This window comes from Ostrea edulis, chromosome 6 (assembly GCF_947568905.1).
Source record: "Ostrea edulis chromosome 6, xbOstEdul1.1, whole genome shotgun sequence".
In the NCBI taxonomy this organism is placed as follows: domain Eukaryota; kingdom Metazoa; phylum Mollusca; class Bivalvia; order Ostreida; family Ostreidae; genus Ostrea; species Ostrea edulis.
The window spans coordinates 47,308,694-47,336,605 of NC_079169.1; the positions used below are offsets into that span (position 1 = coordinate 47,308,694).

At 35.1% G+C, this 27,912-nt stretch overlaps 2 protein-coding genes across 5 annotated transcripts; one reads left to right on the forward strand and one right to left on the reverse strand.

Moving 5' to 3' along the window:
• The first annotated feature begins 3,400 nt into the window (after positions 1-3,400).
• LOC125646500 (zinc phosphodiesterase ELAC protein 1-like) lies at positions 3,401-17,943 on the forward strand. The gene is made up of 10 exons (XM_048872827.2): positions 3,401-3,583; positions 8,171-8,274; positions 11,364-11,479; positions 11,768-11,962; positions 12,499-12,596; positions 12,755-12,850; positions 13,007-13,106; positions 13,338-13,518; positions 14,841-14,935; positions 15,145-17,943. The coding sequence occupies exons 2-10, from the start codon at positions 8,172-8,174 to the stop codon at positions 15,433-15,435; spliced, it is 1,275 nt and encodes a 424-aa protein (XP_048728784.2). The 5' UTR covers positions 3,401-3,583; position 8,171; the 3' UTR covers positions 15,436-17,943.
• Positions 17,843-27,675, reverse strand: LOC125646501 (uncharacterized). Of its 4 annotated transcripts, none has more exons than XM_048872830.2 (5): positions 27,562-27,675; positions 21,628-21,814; positions 21,347-21,433; positions 19,714-19,813; positions 17,843-18,041 (listed from the first exon to the last, which is right to left on the reverse strand). In XM_048872830.2, the coding sequence occupies exons 1-5, from the start codon at positions 27,565-27,567 to the stop codon at positions 17,972-17,974; spliced, it is 450 nt and encodes a 149-aa protein (XP_048728787.1). In that variant the 5' UTR covers positions 27,568-27,675; the 3' UTR covers positions 17,843-17,971. The 4 variants fall into 4 exon arrangements, with proteins under 4 accessions (XP_048728787.1, XP_048728786.1, XP_055995772.1 ...); XM_048872829.2 differs by lacking the exon at positions 27,562-27,675 and adding an exon at positions 25,363-27,066; XM_056139797.1 differs by lacking the exons at positions 17,843-18,041; positions 19,714-19,813 and adding an exon at positions 20,141-20,398 and having other exon boundaries at positions 27,562-27,666.
• Between the last annotated feature and the right edge of the window lie 237 nt (positions 27,676-27,912).

Genomic DNA, 27,912 nt, shown 5'->3' on the forward strand with positions numbered 1-27,912 from the left:
AGAATGTGGATATTGCGAGAATCGAGTATCTCTCGCCAGGACGCGTACGTTTTACACGATCATGCGCGATTACACAGGCACCTGAAGTGTGGATGTTTGTATAGATCTTATGTACATACCCCACCCACCCCTCTCTCTAGAATGAAATTATTTTATACAGAAAAAAAATGTATCCAAAATAATAATAATAGCCTTTATTTATCCAGGATAACACATATTAATATATAGCTAGATTGCATTGTGGTCCTGCATTTTAACATATACACAAACATAAAATTAACATCTAAAATTAGTATCTAAACATGAATACGATATAAAAGGAAAAGGGGAAAAATATAGCATAAGACACACCTAATTAGTGATAAAATTATTACCTAAATATGAATACATGACATAAAAGGAAAGAAGAAAAAATAGCATAAGACACACGCACACACAGTGCCATATCACAACTACATTTGGCACACCTGGACAAAAAGAGGAAAGCAAGATGTTTTTAAAGTGCTATTTCTATGAAAATATTCCATCAAATACACAGCTTTAAAAATGACAACCGAACCAGAGTTCCGAACATTTTGAGACAGTTTGTTCCAAAGGAATGCAGAAGAGTAGCTGTATGAACGTTTAAAATTTTCAGTTTTAGCTCTTGGTAAATATAATAAATTAGACATATAATTATTCGACCTGGTTTGGCGGCAACTCACATCTCTTGTATATTTAAACACGTTTAGGTAATTTGGCATTTGATTATTTAAAACTTTGAACAGAAAGACAACAAAATAACAAATATGTTATTTATCCACCGATCGCCCTCATAAGTCGTTCTGGATAGTCAGTTTGTACCTTCTGTAAGCTTTAGAGATGACCACTTGTGAGATACTAATATATGTACATATATTAGGATTAAGGTTGATCGATCCTCATGTGATGTCATAGGTTTTTGCAAAATCTTTTGATTAAATTTTGCGCATACAAGAGACCCTTGGGTCACATCGCTCCCCTGAGTCACCTTGGCCCATCTGACCCGTTTAAAGTAGATACACAAAGTGTATCCAAAGATTTTTAAAGTCAGTGTAAGCCTTGCAAATTTCACAAAATATTTGTGATAAATTATAGGCTGATAAGTACATTTCTTTAAATGCTCAAACACTGCGAGGAAATCTTTATACTAAGAAGCTTGTATATTGCCTATACACAAGACCTCTCATTTTCATTGACATTATATATATATATATATATATATATATATATATATATACATACATTTTGATAGAAAATAAGACTTGTCCACTCTCCAATGAAAACAAAGAAAATTGTGTTCGATGTTCCACCTGACCACACTATCGCCTGTACAATATATAGGGTTTAAACCTTTTAAAATAAGTTTGATATTTGGAAGAAAAAAAAACAAAATTATTATTATTTGGCAATTGTAAAAATTTGGGTTTCTGAAACAAAAGTCCAAAGTGACAAAGTTTTTAAAAATGAAACAAATTTCATCGAAAAGGTATATGCTCATTATTTAAAAAAATATTGATTATCATAATAGTGCCAATTTACTATTACTCAGTCTAACACAATTTCACAAGGTATTGCTCTCTGAAAAAGCTTTTTTCATGAGCCTTATCGTCAATCTAGTATATCTAAAGTTTAAATCTTAGAATGTAATTTTATGGAAGAAGACTATACTTTCCAAAATCCAAATCCACATTTGCACAGTCGTTCACATCTTCTTGTAAAACTTTGAAAAGAAATTTTCAAATTCACTTCTTCTTTTTTTTTTTTTTTAGCTTTATTAATCAGGCACTGGACTCTTGTAATATAACTTCATTTAAGAGGTCAATGACAACTTCTCAAGTATTTCTGGCATGCTGTTTTACCTGCTCCCTGGGTAGAAATTACCTTGTACTAGTGTGTGTACTTTGAATCGAATCTAGAGAGTCGAAGGATAGATTTTCCACTGAAAGAAACAGATTCAATGTCCAAATCCCCCCCCCCCCCCACGGGAAATATCTGTTTGGAATTCTACTTGAGTATTTATTCTGCAAGTTGAATGTGACATCTGGTATGATATGTACAATAATATTTTCAAATAAACCTGATAAAGTATCGTTTTATATATTTGAGTTCACACAAGAAACTCGCAATTTTTATCTAGCACCATTGCTAACACATCTTTGCCATCACTTCAGATAATTATGTCGACTCGTTCGTTACATGTAATTAAGTCGACTTGCCAGGTAATTTTATGCACTTGTCAAATAAGTTTTAAAAAAGCAACTCTAAAAATGCTTTCACTCCCAAAATGTGTCATCCACTTTTAAAGAACATAATGATCTGACAAGTCGATATAAAGATCTGACAAGTCAACAACATTTTCTGAGAATTCGACATGATGATCTTTTTGTCCACTTGTCAGATGATTATTTTGATTTGTCAGATAATCATGTCGACTTGTGATATAATTTTGTATCATTATTAAAAAAAAAACCATGAAAATATGTCGAAATTTTACTTTAAATTACCTAGTTAGATATACTAGTATTTATTTGAGATTTAAGAAAAACAACAATCTGATTAAAATCAGATCTTAGGATACGCTCACAATCGCTACAATAGAGTATACGGCACGGATTTAAGAAGTCTGATTTTAATTAGATTGAAAAAAAAAACAACAATTACAGCATCATCCAAAAACATTTTTATGGACATATTTTATAATTCCTTCAATCCTTCAATGGACTCTGATATTGTCCTTGTCAAATAGGGGTACATGTAATAAAGATACTCTATAGGTACATGTATTTACTAATAATACTGACACCCCCCCCCCCCCCATTTCTTTTTTTCATCATACCATCAAACGAACAATCCAACTATTTTAACATAGATTTTTGTAAAATCACGTGTAGGTCCAATAGTAGGTATCTTGTTTAGAAAAATGTGTACTATGACTAAACGATATAAGAAGCAATAATTCCTTCCACTCCCAGAGAAATAAATGACAAAATCTTTTGATTTCTTGAATTACTTTATTGGGAGAACTTAGTTGTTTTTTTTTTCAAAAACCCTTAAAATTTGCGTCATTTTATTAATTTCACCTTATCAAAAATGATAGAAAATAGTACAAATGACTAAATCGGAGACATATTTCAAGCGGCCTATAAAATCTGTAAAATCCAGGAGCTGCCAGGGGCTTCGCCCCCTGGCCCTCCACCAGGACTTCACCCTGGACCCACTGGGGACCTCAAGGCGGTCCCAAGACCCCCTGCCTCATAAAGCCCCCCCCCCTCCCCCCCCCCCCCCCCCCGTAACCGCAATTCCTGGATTAGCCCCTGTATGTAGACGAACGTGAACAAGGGGTGAACTTTGAGTTCGGGCTCGACGTTCTTGCTATTCCAAAAACAAAACATCAGAACTCCGAGCCGCGTGTTTCAAGTCAGTTCGAAGTTTCTCAATATTACCAAAATTTTCGTCATGATTTACATGCCCAGTTTTAGATAACTAAGATTTTTAGATAACGCTTTTAAAATGCTTAGTATGAAGAGATGATAACTTGCTAAGGACAGTGACCTTAGTAAAGGTGAGGCATTTATTAAGCGTAATACCTATACTGCTATAGAAATACTTCAAATAGTAAACCCATGTTTCGTCACCAGTAACAATGTTTGCAAATTGTCTGTAATTGAATTTGGGAAACATTTTGACTAATAGTAGATTTAGAAACTGTGCCACCTGACCAACGACTTGTAACAGTGTACATATGTTTGCTTCTAGGCCTATATTGTACCACAGGAGTCTGAAGTTTTTTCAATAATAGAGCTAAAATAAAATAAAAAAAATCAGTATATGCACCTAGGGGTGCATGAGCCGAGTTGCATGGGATACATTGTAAAGCCAGGAATGACGTGGTATATTTATAATTGTGAAGAACTAATTTCAGTTTTAAACTTTTCGAGTTACTGTCCAGAAACCATATTTGTCTGAAGTTTTCAATCTATATTCGGTCACTGTGACCTTGACCTTTGTTCTCCAAAATCAATAGGGGCCTTGCTTTGCTGGTATCCAACAATATATCCAAGTTTCATTTGATTCAAATTAAAAAAAATTGAGTTATCCTCCGGAAACCAAAATCCTTTTGGAATTTTAAATCTATTTTCAGTCACTGTGACCTTGACCTTTGACCTATTTTCTCCAAAGTCAATAGGGGTCTTCCTTACCTGGTACATAACAATATCTTTAAGTATCATTTGATTCGGATTTAAACTTTCTGAGTTATCATCCAGAAACCAAATATTTCTGAAATTTTCATTTTATATTCGGTCACTGTGACCTTGACCTCTGACCTTTTTTCTCCAAAATCAATAGGGGTCTTCCTTACCTGGTACCCAACAATATATCAAAGTTTCATTTGATTAGGTTGTAAACTTTTCGAGTTATCATCCGGAAACCAATTGTTAACGCCCAACCGCCCGTCAACCTGCCCGCCCGCCCGCATCACCAAACCAATAACCGAGTTCAACTTCGTTGCAACTCGGCTAAAAATACACACCCTACTAAAAACACACAGGAGTCTGAAGTTTTTTCAATAATAGAGCTAAAATAAAAAAAAAATATACACACCCCCTACTAAAAAAAACACGTGTTTTTTTTAGTAGGGGTGTGTATGGTTTTTTTTTTTTTAGCTCTATTATTGAAAAAACTTCAGACTCCTATGATTGTACAGTGTTGTAATATACTGTAGACTTAGTCTACCTAAACCTGACTTTTATTGATAGATGTATATATCTACTATATGTTTGCTCGGGGATTAATCTGTGTATTAGAGGGAAAAGTGTGTTCTTTTTAATTTTTGTTGTTTTTTTTTTATTTTTGTTGTTGAGAAATTGGGGAAAAAAGTAATCTTAGACCACTGGTTTTGAGTCAGGAAGAATCATCTTTATCATCTATATATGAATGTAGTGGTCAGCCGGGTTCGATCGCCGGTGGCCAGATGGCTCAATTGGTAGAGCACCTAACAAGAGATTCAGGGGGCCCGGGTTCGAATCCCGGTCTGGTCCGTTGCATTTTCTCCCTTCCTGTTACATTTGGTGCTGTAGACCAGCCCCTGGAACTGACAGGTGAAAATGCCTGCCAGGGGATAAAGATCCTGGGTTGATGTCTTCAGGTGTGAAGACATTTAAGGAGGGAGGAATGTAGCGGTCAGCCGGGTTCAATCGCCGATGGCCAGATAGCTCAGTTGGTAGAGCACCTGGCTAGAGATTCAGGGGGCCCGGGTTCGAATCCCGGTATGGTCCGTTGCATTTTCTCCCTTCCTGTTACCTGTATATGTGCTCTTTAGAGAAGTGAACAGAGATAGCCTACATCCATGCCTGTCCACTTATCTAAAGAGGATATGATCCATAATTCCATATAGACTTTATCATTATTATAGAGTGGCTAAAATTGTATTGTTCTTGGCACACTGATTTTGACTACTAATAACTACGTTTACAAAATATAGGGATTACGGCGGGTGTGACCAGTTGACAGGGGATGCTTACTCCTCATAGGCACCTGATCCCAGTATCCCACCTCTGGTGTGTCCAGGGGTCAGTGTTTGCCCAACTATCTATTTTGTATTGCTTATAGGAGTTATGACATTAATCACTGTTATCTTCACCTTTCATTAAACATATATTACTTGCCTTAAAGTAAATTGTGTAACTAGAACCAGTATAAAAGGGACAAGAACTAGGATGATCAAAAATATCTGTTAATTGCGAATATTTGTCAGTTGTTTCCCCTATTTCAAACATAGGTGGCGCAAGACTCGTTTACGTCCTTGTGGACTTCCGGTGTACATAAGATTTATGAGAGAGTGTAAGGTTTTTGTTGTGCAAATAGGGAGCGGGGGTAGAATTCCCGAGATATGAAGCTTTTAAAAAATTCAATTGGTTCATTGTCATCAAATGTGACAGCGACAACGATCGTTTTAAAGTTCCACTCAGCGTCGTGCGCTATAAACTTCAGTCTTCAGTTCAGTCCGACTTCACAGATATCAGATGACGACTTTGTTGCAGAAAGTATTTACGGGGGGTTAAACATTTGCTCTGTAGATCATAATATTCTGCATGAATGTTTTATGCTGAAATTTTATCTATTCTTAGTGATACAGTCATCAATGATCTTATAATTCTATGACTCTCACCCCCCCCCCCCCCCCCCCCCCCCCTTCTAGACTAGATCTATAATCGAACAGGGGAAATTTGAGTCATCAATATATAAACGAAGTATGGTACAAAAATACATTTCAGATGTCATTTAAAAATTAATTTTAGAGTTAACCAAGGTCGTCAAAATATGAATGAAAGCGATTGCTAACAGCACCCCTCCCCCCCTCCCCCTCCGCCGTCACTCGGTACGACGACGCGACTGTAATGGAGGGGTGGCTATAATCAGACTGTAACTGTAAGGCAGTGAATATTCTTAGGTCTTGTTTTCGTTTTTGATGACTGGATTGTAAATTAATTTCAACACTTTACTTCCATTGTTAATTTTGTTATAATTCAAAAAGTGTTGTAAAATATTGTTTGAATTTCAGGGAAAACGAGTCTGGATTCTTCAATAGTCAATACGTATGAAATTAATCAAAATATGGGATGAAATTGTCAAACTTTCATAACTTATCAAAGTGTGCATTATCATAGTTATGTTGTTATGTCATGTTTATCAACTGACCCACGGAAGTACAGTCCAATACGTCAAAGAAACGAATACCAGTCCTAGCCTATTTTAACTGTTGACGCAAACCAGAAGAAAAATGCATCTCAAGAGATTAAGATATTTCTAAATTTTTCAGAAATAAAATTTGAATCATATCTACTTTTATCAAAATTAAATGCAAATTCATAAAGCTATAAATTTATCCAAGTGAAGTAAATTACAAATTTCACTGTCATACAATGTTGTGTTTATAATAAAAGCCACACATAGGCCTATTGTTCATTGTGGTTTTTATTTTAAAAAATCATTGCATTACATTTTTCAATATTCACTTGTAACTTCGATTTCCCTATGGACTAATAAAAAAGTTAATCGCAAAGACTGTTTACCTACCGTGATGTCATCACGTAAGTGATATATGTTAAAATATGCAAATAAACTGTTTAATGTGGTATGATATATCCATGTGCCTTCTCTATCGTGAATTTTATTTCATAAAGAGAAGTTATACATATACATTCACTATTACTACACATTTTAACAGCTTAATAATAGAAATTCAGATATATGTGGATATATTTAATAATTGATATTCTTAATCCTCGAGAGAGAGAGAGGGGGGGGGGGGGTGTCCGCATCTTATTGTTTTAAACATATGCAATTCAACAACTTATAAAATATTATATATTCAACCTAAACTACTGTTTAAGCATGTAAGCTTCACCACGAAGTAGTTTATAATGAAAAACGTCCAATGTGTATTGAATGTCTTTATTTAATCGATGTGACAGAGAAAATTCGGTTACAGCTGAAACTCTCAACGTGCTTTCCTTTCCGCCCAGAGAGTCTTGTAATGCGTTTTCTAAGTTAGTCTCTAAGCGCAGTGAGGTCCTACGAACCGTAATCCGCCATCGTTACTAAATATTCAACAACTTTCTAATCTAAACATGTCCTTCCGACGCTCTCTTAAACTTGAGGTTAGAAACGCCTTGGACGTTAACAGATCGTGCGCCACCTGTAATCAAGGGCGAGTAATTTGAAGTTTTATTTGCCATTGACTTGAGTTAAGAGTAAGGTCAACACTTCTGAATGGAAACAGTTTATAAAGAGTTTATAATTTATTAAATTTGATGATATAGGTAAAAGGGGAAAATGAGAGATTTAAAGGTGAAATATCTATTGGGGTTAATACTGTATGTATTATATCTTTATATCTACTGTACTGTCTGTGTATATATATGTATGTGTATGTGAATCCAATGAGTCATATGGCTCATGGAAATAAAGAAACTGAATACTGAATATTGGTGGTGAATGTAGCCAAGTCCTTCTTACATTAAAAAAAAAAGTTTGCCCCTTGTGGCTACAGTTCTATAGGTTTTCAAACATTTTTCAATATAAACATTAAGTAGATATTTAGAAATTATAGACAGCAATATTATTATTGATCATATATATCTTGTAGTATGGCTAAAATAAGCAGCTCCACAATGGAAATTACCTTCCTTGGGACAGGATCTGCTTATCCTTCACCGTCACGCGGGGCTTCATGTGTCATCCTCAAAATGGGTATGTAGCCACATACAAACACAGACAGACAGACACATACATGCATATAACCTGATCAAAAGGTAAATAAGCATATTTCCACACAAATTAGTCATTTGAAACTTTAAGATAATTTTTCATTATTTAACTTTTAAATCATAATAATTACATTCACACTCTATAATGCACAAAATTATCTTTATCAATAAAGCATGAATTACTTTGACATTGTGCATAAAACTTTCAACGCACACACACACAAGAAACGACAAACACGTATATAAAACACAAACATCTCACTAAATACATGTAATGGTATCCGAACCAATACTAGTGGGCAGTTAATGTTGGATACTGCTCAAAATCCATGTATGTAATGAATGATGTAATTCTGGATAAAGTTAGATTTAACAAAATGCAATTTTTCCTTCAAATTATGAGTAACACTGAGTTTGTAGACACTCTACAGGTCACATATTTTGCTTGACTTTGGGGTCCAAAGGTCAATGTCACTATGAGACTTCATAGAAAAAACTTGTAGAAACTTTACAGGCCACTGTTGTTGCTCGATTGATTTGATACATTAATGTAGCTTTGTTATCCAGATCTATTGTGTTTGGGATCCAGAGGTCAAGGTCACTATGGGACTTCAAAGAAAAACTTGTAGACACTCATTGTAAGGGAGCATGCCCCCACCTTGCAGAGCTTTTTTGTTTTAGAATGTGTGAATAAGAAACTGATGACTACTGATACATGATATAGTTTCTGGGATATTTTTATGCTGACCCAAAAGGACAGCTACTATAAAAAGTTACAGGTCATATATATTTGAATACAATGTTTATGTGTTTCTCTCAGTGTAAAAGTGGATGAAAATGTCGATGTTCACTTATTTACAACATCATGTCACAACTTAATAATTCTCTTCCATCGATAGCTTGGTCAATAAAGCTTTTTAACTTTGCCCCGTTAGTTTGAATCTCACACTAGTCAGTACCTCAATCAATCATCTAGTCAGTACCTCAATCAATCATCTAGTCAGTATCTCAATCAATCATCTAGTCAGTACCTCAATCAATCATTTAGTCAGTACCTCAATCAATCATCTAGTCAGTACCTCAATCAATCATCTAGTCAGTACCTCAATCAATCATCTAGTCAGTATCTCAATCAATCATCTAGTCAGTACCTCAATCAATCATCTAGTCAGTACCTCAATCATCTAGTCAGTACCTCAATCAATCATCTAGTCAGTACCTCAATCAATCATCTAGTCAGTATCTCAATCAATCATCTAGTCAGTACCTCAATCATCTAGTCAGTATCTCAATCAATCATCTAGTCAGTACCTCAATCAATCATCTAGTCAGTATCTCAATCAATCATCTAGTCAGTATCTCAATCAATCATCTAGTCAGTACCTCAATCAATCATTTAGTCAGTACCTCAATCAATCATCTAGTCAGTACCTCAATCAATCATCTAGTCAGTATCTCAATCAATCATCTAGTCAGTATCTCAATCAATCATCTAGTCAGTATCTCAATCAATCATCTAGTCAGTATCTCAATCAATCATCTAGTCAGTACCTCAATCAATCATTTAGTCAGTACCTCAATCAATCATCTAGTCAGTACCTCAATCAATCATCTAGTCAGTATCTCAATCAATCATCTAGTCAGTATCTCAATCAATCATCTAGTCAGTATCTCAATCAATCATCTAGTCAGTACCTCAATCAATCATTTAGTCAGTACCTCAATCAATCATCTAGTCAGTACCTCAATCAATCATCTAGTCAGTATCTCAATCAATCATCTAGTCAGTATCTCAATCAATCATCTAGTCAGTACCTCAATCAATCATCTAGTCAGTACCTCAATCATCTAGTCAGTACCTCAATCAATCATCTAGTCAGTACCTCAATCAATCATCTAGTCAGTACCTCAATCATCTAGTCAGTACCTCAATCAATCATCTAGTCAGTACCTCAATTAATCATCTAGTCAGTACCTCTATGCAATGAATTTCAAACCACAACAAAATACACAATTGATATGTTTCAGTGTACAGAAACCAGATCCACAAAATTGCATCCCAACAAAACTATGAAATCTTGGCAATCCACAAAAATTGATTCCCATGAATTTGTACTGAGCTCCCTCCACACCAGGAGGTGTATAAGGGTGTGAAACTTTCTCTCTTCAAACCACTCTGTCTTTTGCTACCATCTTGACCTCATTCCAGCTTCTGCATTCTGCACTCCCTCTTTCTGCTTCTACTGTCCTTAGGTTGTTTTCGGTCTCTGTTGTGTCCTTTTTCCTTCTGGTGTCCACCCTTGCACTGTCTCGTCACCTTCCCTCTGTATCATGTGTTCTATCCAGCCCTGTCTGCCACTTCCCTTTTTGTCACCATCTGCTGCCCCCTTATCCTCAGGATCTTAGGCAAGCCCCTGAACTGAAATGTGTCTAGTTTCTTCTCCGTCTTTGTCCCCTTCCATGTTTACTATAAATCTGTGTTACCTTACTATCAGACCAAGCTACTTTTTACATAATTGCAATCCATTTTACAACTATGTCTGTTGTCTGCACTTTGGACAGTGGTTGTGTATGTTGTTGATGTACAAATGAAGTTTAGCTTTTATATGAGATGTTACTCATTGACTGTCTAGTAGACACATACTTTGGAAGTTTTCTGCACATTGAGGAAGAAGAATTTTATGTGCAACATGAATGTTTAACAGGTCTAAAATGTTGACCCACTTATGCAAATGAAGAATGAAAATGGTATTGGACAACATAGCTCACTGAATAATTTTGTGTGCATTTTTTGGGGTATGTGCATGAATCTTCAACCATACTATACAAAATTGAGTTCAACTTCTTAGTTTTGAACTCGGAATCTCTCTAACTGAATTTTAGCCAAGTTACTTCCCTTGGACACCTGTAGCACATTGCACATAGGCCTATTAATTTTAACTAACTTGAAATTATTGAGCATTAGTGTGATGAAATTTAGTTAGATTCAAGTAGGTTTTGTGTAACTGCATGTGTAATGTATTTCTACTTCCTTTGTTGTAGATGATTAGTTTTTTAGTTCCTTTGTTGTAGATGATGGGTCCTGGATGTTTGACTGTGGTGAAGGGTCTCAGATACAGCTTCAAAAGAGCAAAGTCAAGGCCGGAAAAGTCAATAAGATATTTATATCCCATCTCCATGGAGATCATGTAAGTTGTAGATATGCAGTATAGTTGTTCTAGAAGGATTTCTACAACTTTACATTGTAGAGTAATTCAGACATTTGTATATTTCTTTGAATGAAATCTTGATACAGGCCCTGCATTTTAGATGCTTTTATACAGCCCCTACATTGTAAATGTTTTGACACAGCCCGTATATTGTAGATGTTTTGATACAGCCCGTACATTGTTAATGTTTTGATACAGGCTCTATATTGTAGATGTTCTGATACAGTCCCTACAGTTAGATGTTTTAATACAGGCCCTATATTGTAGATGTTTGGGTTACCAGGGCTACTGTGTACCATCAGTGGAAACAACCAGAGATCTGAGCCACTAGAAATCTATGGACCAGTGGGGCTACGCAAGTTTATAAGAACCAGTTTAGAGCTGTCTAGAACTATACTGGGCTTTACTTACCTTGTTCATGAAATGAAAGTGTTGCCATGCCAGATACCTAGTGATATTCAGGCAAGAGCAGTTATGTTTCTGAATAATTATTTTAGCATGTAAATTGACTGCAGTCAATATACACAAAAGGAAGTTGATAATTAGTTTGTAAATTACAGGGCTAGGCAATGTTCTGGTTTATTGCAATATAGTTCTTAGAATACTGTATTGCAATACTTTTTTCATCGTCGCTAGCCACGGTTACCGAGTCCGGTAGTACCTACAAAATGATGTAGTGTAAACGGAGACAATAGGTGTGGCTTGCAATGATGTACTTTTTTCAGCATTGGTATATGTACTTTCAAACATTTTCCTGATTTCAGATGAGTTTTCAAACAAAATTTTGCCATTTATAGTTCAAATATTATCTTTGTTCTATTTTTTTTTTTTTCATAATTCAAAAATAGGTATACATATATATTTTGAAGCTTTGATATTTTGTCATCATGAATATTGCAATATTTATGATGTTAGCGAGAGTTTGTACATTGAAGAAATTTACTCTTGTGTCATGAAAGTATACATGGTAGTTGAGTTTAATTTGCTTTTCATTAAAGAAATGGAAGATAAACGAGTTGTGTGATTCGAATAATCTGCACCCAAATGAAAGGAAAGGTCGACTTATTGAGGCAGATCAAGATAAAGTCTGGACACTGTAAGTTATAAATGCACAGTCTGTGTCAGTGATTTATCAGTTTTGAATGATAACAGGAATGTTGTCATCAGATTCTATTAAAACGATTGAATTGGACGACATGGCAGTCTAATAGAGTTATCTTTCTTTAGGTATTATTCACTTTTTACTGTTTGTAGGTATAGCAGTGAGAAAATAACGGTGAAGGCTGTTTACCTGAAACATAGAATTCCTTCTTTTGGTTTTTGTGTACAGGAAGCTTCTTGTCCAGGAAAGTATGTACTTAATACAATCAATTTCTGAATTGACTGATTGACGGAGCAGCTACCAATGTTTTGCCTTTGTACTCATTAATTTTTCCAGGCAAATATTTTGTAATAAAAACTTTAACATATTTTATGACTTTTCTTGAATTATTGTGTACATTTTAGACTTGACCTTTCTAAACTCACCTTGCAAGGAGTAAAGCCTGGTCCATGGTGTAAAGAAGTTAAAGATGGAAAAGTTGTGACACTTCCTGATGGAAGAAAGGTGCAGTACTATTCTTTGGTTTTAGAAACAATTTCTGTTTGGAAACGTTTTTGAGACAAAAACAGGTACATGTATTTATTTCAAATTCTAATAGAAAGAGGTTATCATCAAATGCATAAATCACAATATTTCCCACTGCAGTTTCTGATTCTCCCTGATTAATACCTATGGATGTTATTAGACATCCAGATAGGAGTAAAAGTACTGTTATCATTCCTTGTGTGTTTACAGATAGACCCTGCTGATGTAGTGGGGCCCCCTAAGCCTGGACGCAAACTGGTGATTCTAGGGGACACTTGTAACTCTTCGGAGATCTACACTGTGGGCACAGATGCTGATGTTGTTGTCCATGAAGCAACTCTTCAGAATTCTCTGAAAGACATGGCCCTAGAGAAAGGTCACTCCACACCAGGTATACTCAAAAGGGTTATCAATCATAAAGGGCTCACTCCACATTAGATATACAGGCATAGTAGCCTATCATATAACTCTGGAAACACAGGTGGGTAGCTATCATATAAAAGGTGAATATCATACAAAAATGTGATCACAGAAGGGGGACAATCATGCAAAAGTTTGCTGCAATAATGTAGCCCTCTCCAATTTATTTTCCTGACATTTTCAGGAGAAGGTTACAATTCCATAGGATCTTCATAATGGTGCAAAATATTTTTATGAATAACCTGTAATAAGCTCTGTGTATTTGTCTCTAATGTTGTTTACACAAAAAAATTACCAGCTTTGCACTTGGGCATGTCGGGATTAATTATGTTGGGGTTTTTTTAAAATTAAATATCTATACAACATGCAAAATTCTTCGTCTGCTCCACCATGCTTGTTATTGCGAGATCTCGTAAGTTGATCTACTGAAAAACCAAAATATTGACATTCACCGCAAAAATATACTTGTTCAACACAGACTTGAGCCATTCCGACAAAGAGAGGAAAATCATATTGTGGCAGAAAAAAATTACACTCTGCTGTTCATTTTTTAACTTGATATCAAATTTAAAACTTTTCAATACTGACGAAATCGCTTTCTCCTCCATATTCGTACATTGATGTAAACACTTCCTTTGATAAATATTCCTTACATGGATATACACTGTATGCAGATAAATTGACAATTGGAAGTTAAGCTTCAGTACATCAAACAAGGCGCACAATATGAATTGAGGAAGTGGAAGTTATTGAAATTGTTAAAAACAGTAGAATAGAGTCTCACAAGTCTTATGTTGCTGGTTGTAAATTTAAATATTGACTAAGAGAGATATAATATCAACTTTGTTGAAGTAAAGAAAGCCAACAAATGGTTAGAATGATTGAAAATGTTGCGGGAGTGAATCACTCCTGCATCTGCACCATTACAGAGATCCTAAGGAGTTGTAGCCCTCTCCCCAAAAAAAAGCTGGAGAGGGCTACATTATTGCAGTTATACAAAAGTGGAAACACAGAAAGGTGACAGTCATACAAAAGTGGAAACACAGAAAGGTGACTGTCATACAAAAGTGGAAACACAGAAAGGTGACAGTCATACAAAAGTGGAAACACAGAAAGGTGACTATCATACAAAAGTGGAAACTCAAAAAGGTTGATAATCGTACAGCAGTTGTAACAGATAGGGTTAGGTATTACATAAAAGTGGGTATTGTTTCATTTCTAACATAAAGAGTTACATACATGTAGAAGTCCAAATTCATGGTCAGATATAACAAGTAATGATATTTGTTACAGAAATGGCTGCAGAGGTTGCTAGTGACCTGAAGGCACGGCTGTTGATTCTGACCCATTTCAGTCAGAGATACCTTCCCGTGTCAGAGGAGTATGAGGTAAAGCACATTACGAATCAGAACAGCAAATGAGAAACAAAAATTATGATGTAAATTTATCTAAGCAATAATGCAAGCCTTCGGATCTGAATGTTATTGCAATATACAACATGTACCCACTATTCTCTCCCCAAATTTCCATTAAATATCCATCTTTTGGAATGTAAAATGCTGTGGTACTCTCCAAGATGAATGTTTTTGTATCACAGGAGGAAGAAACAGTATCCATTCTACTAAAGGAAGCAGTGGAAATAATGGGACCAAACAGAGTGATAGCAGCAGAAGATTTTCTCACTGTCACAATTCCTTTACGATCTGCTCCAACAAAAAATGATGCAGAAGGGAGCGCACCAAACCTAGCAATATTCAAACAGTCATCCGCTCTCAAGAGAGATCATGCGGAAAATTCGGACTCGGTGAAAAAAAATGTAGAACAGTGTGACAGAACTTATTCAGAGAAAACAAATGTCAAAAGGTTAAAGGTAGAAGGGTCAACATGATGATGTATGACTTAGTTATAGTATTTGAATTGTTAGGTTGTGTAGCATCATTTTTTTTTAAGGAAAGTGTTTTGATATATTAGTTCCTAAAATTCATTTCCAGTCTATATTGGTTCAAATAAATTTTTTGGTCACTCAGGTAACCTATTGCTTTTCATCTGCATTCGTTATTGTTTTGACTTCTTGATAACTACCCAACCAGTTATTTTTTAATTTGGTATGAAGCATCTTTTGGACAAGGGGGACATGAATTTAAGGACAAACAAACACTTCCAAACATTGACCAATTTTCAAAATTCTTATCTTCAGCTGCACATCTTAAGAAAAACCCAAAACTGTAAATTTCATGATTTATGGGGTAGAAGTTCTAACTTCAGGGCAGAGCCAAACTTGGTATATAGTGTAAAACATTTAAATAATACCATCTTTAATGCTATTGATGGTAAATTGAAACTAAATAGAAAGAGCAGGTAGCCCTTAAACAAGATTTTCATTTATTATCCCAGGAGTTGGGTTACCCTGGTACCAGTATGCTCTTTGTGATTAAATGTCTCTATCATTTGAAAGACTTCTTTAATTCTGCTGATACTATATCAAAACCAAATGCATATTTATGATAGGCAGAAAAGAATGCTCCAAAATTGTGAATTTCGCAACCCCAAGGTTGCAGAACCAAAATAGTCATAGTGTTAATATATATTGTATAAAGTCTAATATCAGTATTGGCATTTTTAGGGACATTTGTGTTTTTAAAAGAACACATCATTATACCCCCCGAACGAAGTTCAGGGGGGTATATAGGAATCACTCTGTCTGTCCGTCTGTGCAGATTTGTGTCCGGGCCATAACTTCTTTGTTCTTTGACATATGCATACCATATTTGACACATTAGTGTATCACCATGAGACGATATGTCATGTACCTTCATTACCTCTATATGACCTTGACCTCAAGGTCAAAATTAAAGGTTTTTACAATGGATTCGTGTCAGGGCCATGACTTCTTTGTTCTTTGACATAGGCATACCATATTTGACACATGAGTGTATCACCATGAGACGATGTGTCGGGTACCTTCATGACCTCTATATGACCTTGAACTTTGACCTCAAGGTCAAAATTGATTATAGGGTTTTGACATAGTCATACCATAAGACATGGGTGTATCACCATGAGACTATGTGTCATGTACATTCATGACCTCTTTATGACCTTGACCTTTGATCTCAAGGTCAAAATTATAGGTTTATGCCATGGATTTGTGTTTGGGCTATATCTTCCATTTTCTTCTACAAAGGCATACCATATTTTTACACTCAGGAAAGAGGTAATTTATACCTATTAACAACATCCTTTGGTAGATTGAGGTAAGCGGGGGTATTCTTAGTGAGCATTGCTCACAGTACCTCTTGTTTGATAGTACTGCAGAACAATAGAATTTTTCTTAGACATGTAGAACAGGAAAATTATTATAGATTTTGTAGCCCTTGGGGCTAGTGATACTTTTAACTAATACTCAGGTGACTGATAAGGCTTGAGCCTTTTGTACTATATGAGAGTCAATGGTACATGTATAACTAAACCTAACAATAGTGAAACATCCTCTTGCAGTGGACATAATGTACTAACAGAGATATTGACCTTGACCTAATACTTGGACCCATTTCCTACTCGTCATCTCAGAAGCAAGTGCGAGACTGAAATATGATGTGGCATTTTGAACATGTTGTCCACAGTTGCAACATTATTTCTCTTACAAATACACTCACATCAAGTACATGTAGTCAATATATCCTTCACAAAGTACTTGTAAGGAGATAAAATGGCCTGAACCTCCTTAAATTTCTAGATTCCTGAATTCTATTATTTCTGCAGATTTTAACTTGCCACAAAGCAATTAATCAACATGAAATGATATGCAATAAATGCCTCATCAAATTTATGTTACTCATATGTTTTGTATATCTTTGTTTTAAATAGATGTATATATAGAAAAAAATCTTTTTAAAATTTTTAGTCCATAGAGCTTCTTCATGTGGACATTCTAACACAGTAGTACATGTACATCACTGGACCCAGTGAGGTCTTAAAAGTGATCAAAGAATTTGTGTCGTGCATGTCTCCATTTGCAAAATCCTGGATCCTCCACTGTACTGTTCGCTGAAACAGTGGATTACCTTCAAAACTCCTTTGCTAGAAGTAATAAAACACTTCAGTATCTCTTTAAGTTTTCAGAATTAAAGTTTCAGATTTCGTTCATAGTAACTTTGTGGGTTATGTCGTTCGTGACATCCACTTGATGGATTTATTGTGTTGTACTTCTAGTGTAAAAACAGTTTTCTTTGAAAATTATGATTTGTAGTCAAACCATTTTATCAACAAGGCTGGAATAACAAATTCAGTCAACATCAATGTTAGAATTTATTAGAAAAAGTACACATGCACTGTTAGACAATAATTTCTCTTGTTTAAAAAAAACATGAAGAAATAAAGTTTTTATTTTCTTGTACACAGAGTGTTGTAGTTTGGCTGCCTCCTTATGTGCCCAGTTTCTCCAAGTCGCATAACTCCACTTGAAAAGCCGTAGGGTCACTTCCTGTAGGGGTGCTGGTAAAAAGAGAGCAAGAGGCCCATGGGTCACAATGCTCACCTGAGTCAACCTCTTCATGCTTTCTTCAGAAGAATGATTATTCACCCTCTTTATTCCCACAAATTTTCAACCCATATTATAACCCAATGGGATCATGTAAAATCTGTTCCTTGGTTCTAGCGTTATCCTAAACCTCGGGGTCCATAATTTAAGAAAATAATATTAATCCATACAGCTTGTTTCCACATCATTATGATTAATGTGGGTCTGTTACACTTGAAGAGATTTTTTTTTATATTTCCTTTATAATTATATAATGTCATGTAAAATTCTGAATCCCTATTTTAATCCCACCTTAGCCCCAGGGGCCATGGCTTGATCAAAGATAAATCTGTACTACATGAATGCTTGATAAGACTAAACAGCTTGGTTCTTGAGAGAGTTTTTAGCTCACCTTAGCCAAAGGCTCAACTGAGCTTTTCTGATCAAAATTTGTATGTTTTCTGTCGTTGTCGGCTTCGTTGTAAACTTTTCACCTTCTTCTCCAGAACCATGGGGTCAATTTCAACCAAACTTGGCACAAAGCATCCTTGGGTGAAGGGCTTTCAAGTTTGTTCATATGAAGGGTCATTCCCCCTTCAAAGGGGAGATAATCACAAAAATTGGGTGGGGTCATTTAAAAATTTTCTTCTCAAGAACCATTGGACCAAAGAAGTTTACATTTGCATGAAAACTTCCTGACATAGTTCAGATTCAAAATTGTAAAAATCAAGCACACAAACACACACCGGGGAGTAGGTTGGGGCCACAATAGGGACGAAAAGTACTGTTTTAAATGCGAATATATATGGAAATTTTTTAGATATGGGCCAAGGTGACTCAGGTGAGCGATGAGGCCCATGGGTCTCTTGTTTTGAAATCCTATGTATCGGCATGTAAACCTTTGATCCCCTATTGTGGCCCCACCCTAGCCCCAGAGACTGATTTGAACAAAAAGTTGAATCTACTCAGACTACTCTGTCAGGAAGCTTTCGTGTAAATTTTCACTTTTCTGGCCCAGTGATTCCCGAGAAGAAGATATTTTTAAAAAATTCCCTATTTATTCGCATGTAAAACTTTGATTCCCTATTGTGGCCTAGCCCTACCCACGGGTACATTGATTTGAACGAATATATATCTATATCAGGAAGCTTTCATTTATATTTTATGAATATACATGTACTCAAAGAAGCCCAGTGTTCTTGGGAAGATTATTAAATGACTCCAATTTATTTTTGCATTTTCTTGATTATCGCCCCTTTGAAAGAGGCATGGGCCTTCATTTGAACAAGCTTGAATCCCCTTCTACCAAAGATAACTTGCTTTAAGTTAGATTGAAGTTGGTCCTGTGGATTTTAGAAAAAGATGAAAATGTGTAAAGCTTACAGGCAGACGACAGACAAAATGTGAGCTAAAAACAGATTCTGTGTCACAGGAGGCGTTGATATGATTAAGAAACCACTACCTTGAACATTGCATGCATAAGTCAAAATTTGTGACATTTCACCTAAAGGTGGTCACCTCCCTAATTCTCGATTGGGACAAAAAAACAACATACACACAAAAGAAAACGCATTATTATTAAACAGTACTGTAAGTAAGGCTGAACTATGCCCTAAGCTTGTTTTGGTTTTTTCTTGTAGGACTAACCTGATAATTTTTCGGAGAGCGCGGTTGATATACATGATGTCAAAACCGCCTTGGTATGAAAATGTCTGTGTTAGAATTTGGCAGTTAGTTAGTCTGTGTTCTGTGGAAAAAAAAGTTTTAAAATTTCTGAAACATGTTCTATGTATGTCATAATTGCAACGAATATTCGTTCCATTTTAACCTAGCAGAAACAAATTTAAATAAATCGTTTCTACGATTTATTGGGTTTCAAAAGTCGTCTATACAATTTTAAAATATCGTGTGTACCGTTAAGTAAATTTTAGAACCGATTTTTAAAAAAGTCGTTTCTAAGATTTAGTAAATCGTATAAACGACTTTTTTAGGTCATGTGGTTTGTGTCCATCGTTCGTCACCAATTCTTCTAAATAGCTACTCTTTCAATTCTTTTCAAATTTAACATGAAGCATTTTTGGAACAAGGGGGATACATTTATTGTAAATCTCAGGACTTCTGCAACCCCAAGGCCTTAGAAGCGGGGCAATAACAGCCAAAATTGACAAATTTTTAAAAATCTTCTCTTCCACTGTGCATCTTCAGAAGAAAAAAAACTATCTAAACTTGTCATGTAGAGCAGGAAGGCCTCTACCAAAATTGTAAATTTCATGATTCCCGGGGTTAATGCTCTGACTCCGGGGCGGGACCAAACTTGATATGTAGTGTTTATCTGTAAAATATTGAAATAGCATCTTTTTAAAATGATATTGATACTAAACTGAAACTAAATGGATATCTTAGTGTCTAGAAGGAGCAGGTAGCCTTTTATACCAAAATTGTAAATGTCATGATCCCAGAGATAGGGATTTTGATTATAGGGTGGGACCAAAATTATCATGTGATTATTATTTTCTTTATTATTTGAAAGACTTCTTTAATTTTGATGATGCTGTATAAAACTAAATGTATATGTAGGATAAGCAGAAAGGAATGTACCAAAATTGTGAACTTCGCAAACCCAGGGTTATGACTCTGGGGCATATAGCATGTAGATTTGATCATATATCATTTCATATATGATATACAAAAGGTTCGAACACAAGTTTTAACTACTTACGAAGTTCTGACCTAAATAACAAGTATTATGTAAAGTCTTTCATCATTATGGGCACTTTCGGAAGAACACATTTGGGGGGGGGGGGGGGGCTGTTTGTTTTAACTGCTGCTGCTGAATATTAGAATTTAGCGTAGATATGCAAAAACAGGAAAACTATTATAGAGTTCAAAGCCCTTGAGGCTAGTGATACTTAAAACTAATACTCAGGTGACCGATAAGGCCTCTTGTTAAAATCGTTTATATACGCTTTACTAAATAGTAGAAACGACTTTTGAAATCGTTTATACGAAATTATCTAACATCGACTTAACGATTTACGAAATCGTTTTAGATCGTTTATACGATTTACTAATCGTAGAAACGACTTATTAAACGTTTGTAGATTTTTGTACGATGTACTAAATCGCACAAAATTTTTTTTTAAATCGTAGAAACGACTTTTTAAATCATAGAAACGTACTTTCTTAGTGCTGTGTTAAAATGATACGAATACGCCGTTGTACATAGTAATGATTATCCATTTCAAAATTTATGCAAAGTCTTGCACGTCTATCAGCTTACCAAATTTGCGGCAACATTCAGCCGTTTCGTCCGGCAGTCCACCTTGTAGATAGAATTCTTCCCCACAGTCAATGCCTCCAGTGACGTCTAAGTTAATACAAACTACATGTACAACATTTTTCAATACCTTCAGTTCTTAAAATGCTTGGATTTAAAATATTTTTAACAGTCAAAATAGCATTCATCCAATGGTGGATTGCGCTGTGTGCAATATCATATATATATATATATATATATATAATTCTGCGTTCATTATATATAATATGTTGAGTTATGCATACTTATTTGTTTGCACTCCTCATTCAGATTGCCCGTCATAAAACAGTAGTGAATAGCATCATTTTGCCAGGGGTCCCTTCGAACCCCGAAACTCTGTTGCTCCGATTGACAGAGACGTCTAAAATCGACCAAAACACCGTCACTCCAAGCTATGAAAACCAATAAGGTCGCTCTAAACAGCACGGGTATCTGCAGTGGAAAAATACAATGTATCCGTGCTACCATATATTATACATGTACCTTTGGATTCTCGAGTTTGGGAACTTAATTAAGATATACATCCCGTATTATTGGATAAATCATCGAAGGAATAAATAGAATGCATTTTATTTCATTAAGCTGTATATAAGTTATATATATATAATTTTCTGCAAATTAACTCGATCGGATTAAAAAGTAATCCAGCGATTTTCCAATTTATATATATCCAGACATGACTAATCGATCAGATCAGTAATCGATCACTAATCGATAGTAATCGAACACTTGTCGATTGATTACATATACTAATCGATCAAAGTCTTTGGAAATATGCAATATTTTTGAGCAGGGAAGGATCTTTATCGTGCCATATCTGCTGTGACACGGGGCCTCGGTGAAGGACCGCCCGCATAATACCAATATATAATTAGTCGAAATTGTCAGATATTAGTTTTCATAGTCTATCATAATGAGAAATTTTGGTTTGGTTTCCAACATTGAACACATTAGTTCGCAGAATTACTTACTGGGAAGGGGGAGGCAGAGAAAAATATATTTTGCATTTTATGGATGTGCTGAGGCAGGGGTAAAATGTCTTCGAAATCATCGTAAAATATATTGAAAATGACGTAATAAAAGGCCCGGGAAGCCAATCCGAACACACATATAACATATATAAACGAGTTTGACCTTAAGTATTGCAAATATTATTAAATAATTATCACAAACATGATTGGAAAGAGTTCGTCTCCGAACTAAATTGTAATTTAACCGAAGCAAAAATATGTTCTTTTTTTAACCTTAAAACACGTTCGGAACTTCCTGGAACAGTTGTACTGCGTGTTCTTTTCATTCTATTTTATTTTCAAATATATCTACATTGAAGGACTGGGAAAATGTGGGGAATTTTTAAAATTCAGGGTTGTTGTTTTTATCAAGAATTCCTTATTGGATTTTATTAGATTATATGCAGAAAGTTACAACAATCATTTTCTAGGGGGAAATCGATATGTGATTTCCAGTTACCAAATCAAGTAGTAAACCTACATATGTATCAGTCGCGGTAGCTCAATTGTAGAGCCTTCGCCTCGTAACCGGGATGTCGTGAGTTCGAGCCTCGCTCGTGCCGCGTCAAACTTCAGCTTCCAAAGTTTTCCGCACAAAGAGACACGAGTTTGGCTTGTGTGCAAATTGTATTGTATTGTATTGTTTATTGGCTTTAAGCCTTACGGCTCATCAGCATAATACATATTCAATTACAAAGTATAAACAAAAAAGATGTATACAGTATGAAAAGTGGAGTGAATATTAGAGGATGGACATACATGAAGAGAGTTATAAGACAAGTTTACATAAAAAAGAAACCAACAAAAACCAGCATATACATTAGACGATAGTTTGGCTAGATCGTAAGAGTAAAGCACCTTTTAAAAATTTACCCAGATTACAGATTTGTTTTCTATTATGAATTGACATCAATTGTACCAGTTTAAACATAAAAGCATGCGACCAATAATATTTTTTTATATATGCAGATCTGAGGTTTTTGTACAAAGGACATATTAAAATAAAATGATATTCGTCCTCAACTTCGTTCAAATTACAGAATTCACACAATCGATCTTGTCTTGCTGTGCCATTATATCTACCTTGTTCAATTCTAAGCTGGTGAGCAGACAATCTAAATTTTGCTAAAAGATTAATAAGATTTTCCGGAATAGATTTTGTCAAGTAAAATTGAATGGTAACATTATCAATAAGGTGTCTATACAGAATACATTTGGGTGAATTAACAAAAAATTCATCTCGTGACTGCATGAAGTTGTCAGTTAAACGCTGTTTGAGACATTCTAGAAATAAAACTTCATTATTAACATAGTGGTTAAACCATACATCACCAAATCCTTTCGATAATAATAAATGCTTAACTTGGCAGCGCCAATTACAGTTCTTGTGATTGCAAATCAACATGTCATCATATATAGATTGAAGGATACAATTGTCGGTTTTGATAACTTTCAACCAATATTTGATAATTTTTATCATACGTAAATTATACATTGGCACACGACCAAGTTCCCCGTAAACCATATAATTTGGAGTGCACTTCTTTACATGTAAAATTCGCTTACAAAAGTCCACATGTACCTTTTCAACATCGTTACCTGGGTTAAAACCCCAAATTTCACTACCATAATTCAAAACACTTGAAACATAAGTATCAAATACATGAAGTTTTGTTACAATATTCAGTGACAGATTATCACAAATTCGAAGAATATGGTACATACATTTTCTACCCTGCTCGGCGAAAATACACTGAGACTTTAAAAATTTACCATTAAAATTTAAAGTAAGACCAAGATAATTAAAACTGTCAACAACTTCTAGTTCGCTACCATTGTAAAACCATTTGCTGGCGGCATTTATTTTCCCTCCGTTACGAAAGACAAGAACTTTTGTTTTTTGAATGTTAACTTTTAGGTCCCATTCGTTACAATAAACTGATAAAGTATTTAACATGTTTTGTAATCCTGTGGCTGATTCAGAAAAAAGTACAGTATCATCAGCGTACATTAGCAAAAACAGTGATATATCTTTAAAGTCAATTCCATCACATAAGCTATTAATAAATGCATTCTCAAAATCATTCACATAGAGAGAGAACAAAAAGGGGGACAACCCCTCACCTTGCATTAATCCGTTTGTACATGAGAAGAAGTTCGATAATTCGGATTGAAATCTAACACAGGATTTTAAGTTACTATATAGTGATTTGATGATTGTAAGTAATTTACCAGTGATGCCACAGCGTGATAATTTAAAAAATAACTTGTTTCGGTTGACATTATCGAAAGCCTTTTCATAATCAACAAAACAGCAAAATAACTTATTTTTGCGTGATAACGTTCTACTAATGACACTTTGTAATGCAAATATAGCGTCTGAAGTGCCAAAACCTGGTTTGAAACCAAACTGAGCATCTGACACAGAATTATTCCCGTAACACCATTTTAACAACCTATCATTTAAAACAGAAGTAAATATTTTTGCCAAACAACTCACCAGAGTTATGCCTCTATAGCTATTAGTGTCGTTAGCATTTCCTTTCTTAAAAGATGGGAAAATAATTCCCTCAGACCAACATGTTGGAAATGTGCCACGATTAAAGATAATATTGAATAGATGTGACAACAATGGAGTAAAAATAACTCGAAATTTACAAAAGTATTCATTTAACAAGTTATCAATGCCCGGTGATTTAGCAGCTTTCGTTTTCTTTAATACATTACAAACTTCATCACATGATATTGGAACATCTAGCTCCTCGAAAATGCAACTTTGAGCTCGGTCCACATCTGTATTATTGTTATCTCCATCATTGTTACAGACAGACTTGAAATGCTCAAAAAAATTATTCAAAGACAACTCTGTAGGTGGAGACCGTGAATTCTTCTTAAACGCTTTGTAAAATTGCCTAGGATTATTCCTACGTAACAGACTAAGTCGGTTCCCCTCTGATCTTAAATACTTACGTCTGACCTGTCGTTCATAACGTTTATATTCACCTTTAGCTTCAACCAGATTACATCTGTTTTCCGGGCTACGCTCAGAATTAAAGATGTACATAAAATGACGATAAGTGTTGTACAAGTGCTTACATTTTTCGTCAAACCAAGGTTTATCCTTGTTGGTAGAACTTTTCTTATTTGGTGAATTTTTTTTACAACATTTTACATTTCTAGAACAAGGTTGAAAAACATCATTTAATATAGAATTAAACTGCTCAATACCACGATCCAGTGTTAGGGTAGATGATTGTATTAAGTCGATAATATTATACAGATCACTGACTTTGTCATTGAGGTCACGTTCCATTTGTTCCACGTGCTCGTCGTCCCATCTGAACTTCCGTGTCGTATTTGGACCACTCGTGATTACATCACTATTATTGGAAAAGCTAGCATTCATACATTTCAAAGTAAATTCTACTGGTGCGTGATCTGACCATTCGTTAAACTCACAGACGTTAAGCTTAGTGACATTGTTAAAGTACGCATCTTCTACTAAAATGTAATCTATAACACTTGTACCCAAGTGATTGTAAAAAGTTAACTGACCATTTTCATCACCTGGTGTTCTACCATTACAAAGTCTTAAACCAGTAGATTTACATAATTCTAAAAGCTTTCTGCCAAACCTATTAACCATCATATCTTCTGATACTCGATGTGGCATGACCGAATCGGTGTTATAATCAAAAACATTTGACAGCATATCATGAATAGGTATAGCAAGAGAGTCTTCTACAATATAATCAGGTAAATTACCAACTCTACTGTTTAAGTCACCGGCAACAACAACAGTGCCGTTCTGTGTAAAAATTGACATATCATTTAAGATACAATCAAATAAATCGCAATTATACTTTGTGTAGTAAACGTTATGATCATGAGGTATATACGCAAAACAGATATAAATATCGGGATGATCTCTTTGTTCTACTCTTAACCATATGAGTGTGTCTTCAACACATTTAACAATTGATACAAACTTACGAAGTGTTTTTCTGTATAACAGCACAAGGCCACCGCCTTTACCCTTCAGTCTAGGAAAACATTTGTATTCAAATTCGTCGTTTAACCAATCGCACTTTAGAGCTGTTCCAGGTTGAATCCAGCATTCTGATAAAAATATTACATCGTAGTCAGATATGACTGTGCAAAAATCACTGTCACATATCTTTTGCTCTAAATTTCTGTTTACATTCCATGCGACTATACGCAATGAATGTCCGACCCCCGCAATTTCCTATCTCATCGGTTCCTGGATCCGTGGGTTGGTAGGTGGTTTGTATGGAACGCCATCAATGTACAGTTTATTGTACACTAAACGTGTCCTGTGTCCTTGTCGTTGTTTCTCCTTCGCAATGTGAATTAGTTGTCGTCTTTGTTCGTTGATTTCTGGTGGAAATTGTTCATTTATATAAAAGTTTGTACCTTTCAGTTCTCTGGATCTGAATTTGACGTCTTGCCTTTGTTTAAAGTTGTTAAACTTCGCCACTATTGCTCGGGGTTTGTTACGTCCCGTCATTCTATGTACTCTGTCAAACTTAATGTTGCTCACATCAGCCGTATCCATTTTCAGTTCTTTTTCTAGAAATTCTCGTAAAATGTTCTCAGTCACATTAGGGGTTTCGTCGACTCTCTCAGGAATATTTGAGAAGATTAAATTGTCCCTCATAGAGCGCGCTTTTACGTCAATGATTTCCCATTTCAGTGCTTGATTTTCAAATAAACTCTGGCAGAAGTTTGAGGTAGCAAGTACAATTGGTGAAGTCCCAATATTACAGGAAATTTTATCGCTTAATTGGGTTACTTGAAAGAATAGTAAATACGAGAAGTACATTGCCTGTGGAGACGAGCGAGTGAAAATTTTTCGACGGAACGTAAAACCAACCAAAAGGGTGAAACTCATTACTGAGTCCTCTTTGACTGGTTTTTATCATTTTCTGTACTTGAAGTTTTGTTTAGTTTTTAACACATTTCATTGCAATATATATATATATCTAAATTTTGAGGAAAAAAAAATAGAGACAAATTATTGAGGTACTACATAAACAACAGGAGTTGAGTTGATTATTTTCCTAAATTTTGGACCAGCATTATTATGTAGATATATCTACATTAAATTTTAAAAATATATCTTTGAAAATTAAAAAAAATAAATGTTACCTTCATTTTTCAATATTTCTTTTTTCCTTCTGGAGAACCAGTTCCTGTAGAAACATTAGGAAACAATAAGGGATGCCCAGACTTATATGTACGTGTCGTGGAATCTGGTACCCACCCACTATTCCTGACAAGGATTTGATTGGTTTACTATCTATGACGATTTCTCCTTGGGACTCTATGATCATACACATATTTTCATAATCATCACATTGATTGCATGTGTTTGTATGTGGGTCAGTGGATCAATTGAAGCAATTCTATGAACTCCCGGGTTATTCTCATGCATATGAAATTACTTCTTGTAAAAGTGCAAGTACGAACTCCACTTGATATACAGTAACACTTCAGGGA